The sequence below is a fragment of the Phytophthora sojae genome, assembly GCF_000149755.1.
Source record: "Phytophthora sojae unplaced genomic scaffold PHYSOscaffold_60, whole genome shotgun sequence".
In the NCBI taxonomy this organism is placed as follows: domain Eukaryota; phylum Oomycota; class Peronosporomycetes; order Peronosporales; family Peronosporaceae; genus Phytophthora; species Phytophthora sojae.
Window position 1 is genome coordinate 1 of NW_009258174.1, and position 7750 is coordinate 7750.

The 7750-nt window shown below is 59.8% G+C and overlaps 5 protein-coding genes across 5 annotated transcripts; 3 read left to right on the plus strand and 2 right to left on the minus strand.

Annotated features, from left to right (window-relative positions):
* Nucleotides 1–179: 179 nt before the first annotated feature.
* PHYSODRAFT_292819 (hypothetical protein) lies at nt 180–560 on the plus strand (the record flags this gene model as incomplete). The annotated part of the gene is made up of 1 exon (XM_009541917.1): nt 180–560. The coding sequence occupies exon 1, from the start codon at nt 237–239 to the stop codon at nt 555–557; it is 321 nt and encodes a 106-aa protein (XP_009540212.1). The 5' UTR covers nt 180–236.
* A 463-nt stretch (nt 561–1023) lies between these two features.
* Nucleotides 1024–2481, plus strand: PHYSODRAFT_536638 (hypothetical protein; the record flags this gene model as incomplete). Its single annotated transcript, XM_009541918.1, has 1 exon — nt 1024–2481. One exon carries the CDS (start codon nt 1024–1026, stop codon nt 2479–2481), a length of 1458 nt encoding a protein of 485 aa, XP_009540213.1.
* A 109-nt stretch (nt 2482–2590) lies between these two features.
* PHYSODRAFT_292820 (hypothetical protein) lies at nt 2591–3078 on the minus strand. The gene has a single exon (XM_009541919.1). The coding sequence runs from the start codon at nt 3019–3021 to the stop codon at nt 2701–2703; it is 321 nt and encodes a 106-aa protein (XP_009540214.1). The 5' UTR covers nt 3022–3078; the 3' UTR covers nt 2591–2700.
* A 1629-nt stretch (nt 3079–4707) lies between these two features.
* PHYSODRAFT_292822 (hypothetical protein) lies at nt 4708–5195 on the plus strand. The gene has a single exon (XM_009541920.1). It carries the CDS (start codon nt 4765–4767, stop codon nt 5083–5085), a length of 321 nt encoding a protein of 106 aa, XP_009540215.1. The 5' UTR covers nt 4708–4764; the 3' UTR covers nt 5086–5195.
* Nucleotides 5196–5446: 251 nt separating this feature from the next.
* On the minus strand, nt 5447–7750 carry PHYSODRAFT_536639 (hypothetical protein; the record flags this gene model as incomplete). The annotated part of the gene is made up of 1 exon (XM_009541921.1): nt 5447–7750. A coding segment is annotated over one exon (2304 nt), but the record flags the coding sequence as incomplete, so codon positions are not given.

Below are 7750 nucleotides of genomic sequence, written 5' to 3' on the forward strand. Positions count from 1 at the left end.
CATTCCTCCCGCCGACACCCGATCTCTGAAGTTAACGCAAGGCCGGCCCCGCGTATCTCTTGCGTCGCCAACGTGTGGCCAGGCTGACGGAGGAGGAAGAGGGCCTTCATGGGCGACGGCACAACGGGCCGATAGCCCCATAGCCCCCCAAAAGCTCATTGCACATTTTGCACTGCATCGAGCACTTCCAGTCTCTCCAGACACCCACCACCACCACCACCACCACCCCGCCAATCATGTCCGCCAAGGCAGCGCGCTCCAGCATGGGCCTCTTCAAGCTCTGGACCACGGACAGCGGCACCTTCCCGGTCGTCATCATCTGCAGCTTCGCCGCCGTGGCCGCGGGCGCCTCGGCCAGCCGCTACCTGCTGCACAACCCGGACGTGTGCTTCGACAAGAGCAAACGCAACAGCTCCATGCACTACCAGACCGAGGACGGCGCGGGCTGGCGCGCGCGTCGCTTCCGCTTCGCCAACATCCACCGCAACGCCATCAACCAGTCGCGCCAGTTCGACCCGGCCTTCGCCAAGGAGGAGAACAAGAACGTCTCCAGATAAGCGTTGTTGCAGCGAGGACTATCTACAGTCAGCCAGTCTGTCGATAACTGAGGCGGGTGCTGTTGTTCGGCGCTCGCTTCTGTAAACATGTACTATTTTGCGAGTTATGTTGGTGTCGTTTGGATGTTTTTATGTGGGTCATTCCATTGCACAAGCTGTGTTTCGCGATACTGTATTAACTGCACCGGTGGCAGCTCGTAGCGTGCGATAACAGACTGGCTAAGTGCAACAACGGCTTTACTACACGCTCTGGGCCATGCGATTATCAACCCCGAGGGCTAGGAGGGGGGATACAAGAGGTAAAGTGCTCACTGCTGGCACGCACTTCAAGGACCAGCACTCCGAAAGTAGCCATCTGGGAAAACCACGGGTGAAGGTCGGCTGAACTGTCAGATGGCTACACTTGTTGCGTCCTGCCTGCAGTAGAACTCTTCACTTCACATTTCGCGGTCCGCATCCAACTACCATGCCTCCTAATGCGCAGTCGGACACTCGCGAGGCAATCTGCACCGCCTCCAGCTCTGTGACCTGCCAGATCTGCCTGGAGGAGCTCACGTTGAAGGACCAGACAACCCTCAAGCCCGTCACGCGCTTCTGCTCGTCGGTCTGCCCCGCCGTCTTCTGCACGCCGTGCCTCGAAAAGCACCTGCAAATGGCCATGCACGTCCCGTACGCTGGGGCGTTGCCCAAGGTCCGCTGCCCTGTGTGTCTCGTCCCCGTGAACAGACAGCAGTGGGCTCGCTGGCTGAGCCCCGACGCCGTGACAACGATGCCCCTGCTCCGGCAGTACAAGCAGCGATGCGACGCTGCCTGCAGCTTCACGTGTCCGGGTTGCCATAACCCGCACTACACGCAGCTACCGGGCTCCCACACAGACACGGACGGCCGTCTGGACTTCGCCAACGCTGTAGCTCTTACACTTCGACCGAGTGAAGCGGCTTGTATCCCTGAGCTTCGGCGCGTCGTCCGCCAATTCTGTCGACACCGTCAGACGGCCACTGCACGCGATGTGATCCGCCACATCACCGACAACTTCCCGGCCTCCAAGACCCATTGCATCGTCCACAAGGTGCTCCCGCTCATCCAGGACGAAGAGCGTCGCGCGACGCTGCTGCTTGCGTATCACAGCGTCCACCGCCGCGTCGTGACTCGCTGCTGCGGCTTCTCCGCCTGCTTCAACTGCAAACGGTATCTGGGCGACGGGAGTGCGCCGTGCCCGTGCGAGACGGAGGACCAGGAAGAGATCGGCGACGAAGACATCGTCGAGTGCCGCTCCTGCCGCGTGATGCTCGTCAAGGTCGACGGCTGCAGCAGCGTCTGGTGTGTGTGCGGACTCGGCATGAGCTGGACGGACGAGCTGCGCATCAAGAGGCTCCACCGGCGGAGGCTGCTCCCAGTGGACCCCTTTGACATGACGATGTTCGACTGCTGGGAGTCGTGGCTCAACGCGTTCCGGAGCGCTGCAGGCGAGGACTTCTGGGAGCTGAGGCAGTCCGCGCTGCTGCACAGTGTCAACAACTCCCGCCCGGTCTTCCGCGAGACTTTGCGTCGGTTCGTCTGGAGGAGGCGATTCCGTCAGCTGATCACGAACGCCGAGCTGACACTGCGTCACAAGTTCGTGATCCGGTTGTACCCCGTGTTCAGGGAATCGCTCCGAGCGCTGACCTGGCGACGGCGACGCTTCCACCGAACGCTGCTTGACGAGTGCCGCGCTGCGTTCGTTGCCCACACTGCTCGCCGTCAATCTGCAGTGATCAAGCCTGTGCTGCTCAAGTTCAAGTGGTTCTGCCGCTTCCGCCAGCAGGTGCTGGGCTCACTGCGCCGTCGATTCTACTGCCTCTCGATGGGTTGGGCGGACCTCAGCGAGGAGCAGCAGGAAATCGAAGAGGACCAGCTCGCCATGTTCAGCATCGGGCTCAACTGAAGTCACCACGAGGAGCAACTACTACAGTATCCCCTTGTATCTATACTAGTAGTATGAATTCATACGCAACATGACAAGTTTGAAATCTGCATCCAAACGCGAACAACCGAGATAACTCGCAAAATAGTACATGTTTACAGAAGCGAGCGCCGAACAACAGCACCCGCCTCAGTTATCGACAGACTGGCTGACTGTAGATAGTCCTCGCTGCAACAACGCTTATCTGGAGACGTTCTTGTTCTCCTCCTTGGCGAAGGCCGGGTCGAACTGGCGCGACTGGTTGATGGCGTTGCGGTGGATGTTGGCGAAGCGGAAGCGACGCGCGCGCCAGCCCGCGCCGTCCTCGGTCTGGTAGTGCATGGAGCTGTTGCGTTTGCTCTTGTCGAAGCACACGTCCGGGTTGTGCAGCAGGTAGCGGCTGGCCGAGGCGCCCGCGGCCACGGCGGCGAAGCTGCAGATGATGACGACCGGGAAGGTGCCGCTGTCCGTGGTCCAGAGCTTGAAGAGGCCCATGCTGGAGCGCGCTGCCTTGGCGGACATGATTGGCGGGGTGGTGGTGGTGGTGGTGGTGGGTGTCTGGAGAGACTGGAAGTGCTCGATGCAGTGCAAAATGTGCAATGAGCTTTTGGGGGGCTATGGGGCTATCGGCCCGTTGTGCCGTCGCCCATGAAGGCCCTCTTCCTCCTCCGTCAGCCTGGCCACACGTTGGCGACGCAAGAGATACGCGGGGCCGGCCTTGCGTTTAACTTCAGAGATCGGGTGTCGGCGGGAGGAATGCCCACGCTGTAAGAACTTACGCCGGACTCGCCCCATACAAACTGTATGAACGCGAGGCGGGTCTAGAGATACGCACGGACGCGTTTCTTCGAGCACTGAAGTAACAATGGCGCTGAACTGTCCACGAACCGGTATTCAACTGCCAATGTTACTTCAGAGTGGCACCGACGGAACCGCGTATCTGTGGCGCACTTCCAGCAGCAGCGGCGTGGAGCGCTTGCCAGCCCTGCTTGGAGCCCAGCAGCTCGACGCAAGTCAGCGGCGGGTAGCCTGAAACGCTTCCATAGCTACCTGTCATTGACCTAGATATTTATTGACAGAAGTGTACCAGTCAAGATGCAGTTGGTTGGGACCTGCATGAGATAGTGACTGCGGGGTATTTGAGCCGATCGGTTCGCGCGGGTGTGGAGCGGTGGCGCGCGGTGGTGTCTGCAACGGCATCCGGAAACGGTCGGTCATCCCCGTGTGCCTCGCGTTTCCCTCCCTGTGTGCATCGATGGGGGTCCATTGGCGAAAGAAGGCAACCACAACCAACCAGACAGACGGCAGACCGCACCAAGCACTACTTCTATTAGTACTGTAGCTGCGCAGGGGTCTGGTCTGCTCAGCAACACCGCTATTTCTGGATGTGTAAGAGCGCTTTAGAAGTACAGTACCCCACGCCAACGCTATTGCTACAAAGTGTTCGTCAGTCTAATCTTAGCGGAGACGTGGCTGTCGTCTTCGACGCGCAGGGAAATGCGGTGCAGGGAAGTGCTGAAGCGGCCCGCAATGGCCAAGCCGAGGTGAAGCGCAAATCCGGTTCCGGTGATGCTTCTATGATAAGGCATGGACACGCGCTCAGCCTGTCAACCAAAAGCGAGAAGTCACAGCAACACTTCAGGTCGCCTTCCCGCACGAAAGAACTTCGGTCACTTCGTTGGCCGGGGCCGAGTTTGTGCGTGTTCAGGAGATAGAGATCACGCACAGCCGTGTTTCGGCAATTCGCATCGTTGGGAAACACAATTTACATGTAGCCCCGGCATGTCTTTGCCAACAAGGCTCGACTAGCGTTAACTCCAAAGAGGCGCGTCGATTCTTTTAACGGAGTGAAGATAGCAACGACCACCGAAGTGGCTCTACTCTTGCCTTCCAGACCCCTCCAGCGCAAGCCGAAGTACGCAGTCTGCAGTCTGCAGCGCTGTCAACGACGAGAGAGCCTTCGTCACACCGCTAGTTGAAGTACATGCGCAGGGAACCGCTATAAACCGGTATGGTATCGCTCAGGACGGTATCGCCGAGACAATTTTTGTTACTTCACAAATCACCGACACTGATCCTGGCTTAGACACGCACCGAATCGCGTATCTATAGCGAAAACCTGCAGTGAGCGTTGAACATCGTCGGAAAAGGAATCGGATCACCAAAAGCCGACTGCCCCAAAGCTCATTGCACATTTTGCACTGCATCGAGCACTTCCAGTCTCTCCAGACACCCACCACCACCACCACCACCACCCCGCCAATCATGTCCGCCAAGGCAGCGCGCTCCAGCATGGGCCTCTTCAAGCTCTGGACCACGGACAGCGGCACCTTCCCGGTCGTCATCATCTGCAGCTTCGCCGCCGTGGCCGCGGGCGCCTCGGCCAGCCGCTACCTGCTGCACAACCCGGACGTGTGCTTCGACAAGAGCAAACGCAACAGCTCCATGCACTACCAGACCGAGGACGGCGCGGGCTGGCGCGCGCGTCGCTTCCGCTTCGCCAACATCCACCGCAACGCCATCAACCAGTCGCGCCAGTTCGACCCGGCCTTCGCCAAGGAGGAGAACAAGAACGTCTCCAGATAAGCGTTGTTGCAGCGAGGACTATCTACAGTCAGCCAGTCTGTCGATAACTGAGGCGGGTGCTGTTGTTCGGCGCTCGCTTCTGTAAACATGTACTATTTTGCGAGTTATCTCGCCTTTGTGAGCTTAGAAACTTTTATCACTTCAATTACAACGAGTGGTACTATGTTATCGCTGATCCAGCGCTCTCGCTCACGCGGATGAAGAGTAGCCTACAGACGAGTTAAATTACCAAAGCGCTTTGTAGATACTGTAAGAAATGTACGATACGAATATTTGTTTTTCTATTTAGTTCGACTTGTACTCTACAAGGCAATGCCTTCCTTGCGTTGCCCTCATATCATAGTAAGTCGGCCGAGTTGATCTACGGCCGGGTGGCTGCGATGTACATGGCCCACGATCGGGAGAGCCCGTCGTCCATGGTCACGTTGCGCAGCTTCTCGAGCGCGAACTCCTTGTTGACGGTGGCGTAGTTCATGTAGAGCAGCGAGAGCCACGGGTTGGTCTGCTCGTCGTTCTGGACGATGGACTCGCGCGACAGGATCTGGTCCCATTCCTGCGAGACGAAGTCGCGCGTGCGCACGAACTCGGTCACGGCCGTGGCCGGCAGCATCTGGATGCCGTGGATCGCGTACTTCTCGCCGCTGAACCACGTGGCGTAGTTGACCTTGTTGTCGAAGAGGATGCCCATGACCTTGTTGTCGCGGTAGCGGTCCGGGTGCGCGCGGTTGCCGTCCTCGAGCAGGAAATACGTTTGAATAGCGCGGGCGTTGAGCTTGACCATGAGCTTGCCAACCGTCTCAAGGTGGGTGTCACCCGTGACCTTGCCCAACAGCGTCATGCCGTAGTAGAAGTTCATGTCCTCGGACGTGCTCTCCTCGTCCTTGCCGTCTCCCAGCGCCGTGATGCCGTGCGAGTACGAGTGGCCGCGGTACCAGTCGAGACTGCGGAACTTGGGGAAGTACGGGTCGGCGTCCGACGGGTTGGCGACGTCGCGGATCAAGAAGCCGGCCATGCGGTTGAGCGCGGGGATGCCCGACCAAGTGGGGTCCAGCTTGTTGATGATAGCGGCGGTGACGACCCAGTAGCCGTAGTGGTAGTGGTGGTCGTTGTACATGGTGTTGCCGAAGTCCACGTTCGGGTCGTGGAGGGTGAAGCCCTGCGAGCTTACCACGCCGCGGTAGATGGTGTCGTAGTTGAGCGGGTTGGTCCACGTGTTGTTGAGGAACGGCGCCAACATGCCCTCCAGCTTCTTGATACAGCGCGGGAGTAGCGTCGTGTCGTCTGCGCCCACAACGGATGCATCTCCAGCCATCAGACAGAGAGAAGCGTACTTCTGCGCGGCCTTGCCGTTGAAGTAGTAGCTCTGGCCCAGCGCGATGGACCACTCGGAGTCGATATCGGCGATAAGGTTCTTCTTCATCTCGTAGTTTGCGACGACGCTAGCGTCGGGCTTCCGAGGCGGGTAGAAGTCAATCGGGAAATCCACGGTCTCCACCATGCGCCACTCGGGCGGCGACGTCTTGGTCACCACGCCCTGCATGAGTCCGCGCGTCGTGGAGTGAGCAGCGACTCCCTCAGCCTCCACAGCGTATCTGCGGTCCAGAGTGTCGATGTGGTGCACCTGCGCGTAGTGCAGCATTCCGCTGGTGGCACAGTCGCCGCTGGTCTGCCACTTGTACGCGTACGCGTTCTCGTTGTGGGCCTCCACTCGGCCACCGTTGAGCACGCAGCTCGCCGTGTCGTCAAAGACCTTTTGCTCCTGCGCAGAGGCGTCCGGGATCAGCGCCACGCGGGACACGCCCGTGAACGGCTGCTTCATGTCGAGCGTCGAGTGGCCATCGAAGTATAGCGAGACTTGCGTGGAGAAGTAGAGCGTCCAGGTGGCGCCGTTGTCGAACTGCAGCACGTAGCGGGTGTTGGTAAGTGGGCGGTTGATTGACTCGGTGGCGTCGAGGCCGTTGATGGTCGAGATGTTGTACACCGTCTGGAAGCGCGGCGTGAGCCCCGAGTAGTGCACGGTGACGAAGGCCATGCCGCTCGCGAGCGTCGCCTCGAACTTCTTGGAGTTGTCGCGGCGGTCCATGAAACGCAGCTGCACGCTGAGGTCGTCCCAGTCGAAGACCTCGAAGACCGGGTGCGACGCGTTGGAGAACTCGGTGGCGGAGAAGGTGAACTCGGGCACTTGGCCGTGGAGGTAGTACATCTCGGCATCGCCGTTGCCGGTCAGGCCGCCGCCGAACTCGCGGGTCGTGAACGGGTAGTTCATCGTGAGGCCGAAGGGCTCCATGTAGATGGAGGGCGTGACGCTGTACGGGTTGGTCCAAACGGGGTACACAACGTCTTCCTCGGCGGTGGCGCCGATCATGTTGCCCCACCAGTCGTTGGTCGGGATGGGGCGCGAGCCCACGAGGCCCGGGGCCAGGTACTTGGGCGGTAGCAGCGTCTTGTGGGCGTCCGTGTGGTTGAAGAGGCTTTCAGGCGGGACCTCGGCGTTGAAGATGGGCGTGAACAGGTCGAACTTGGCATCGGGCGCCACGGTCGTCACGCTGCGCAGCGTCGACGGACTGGGCTTGAACACGCCGAAGACCGCGGCGCCGAACAGCAGCGTCGAGGTGACTGCGAGCACGCCCCAGCGACTGACGCGGTGGCTGGTCGGCGGCTGCTG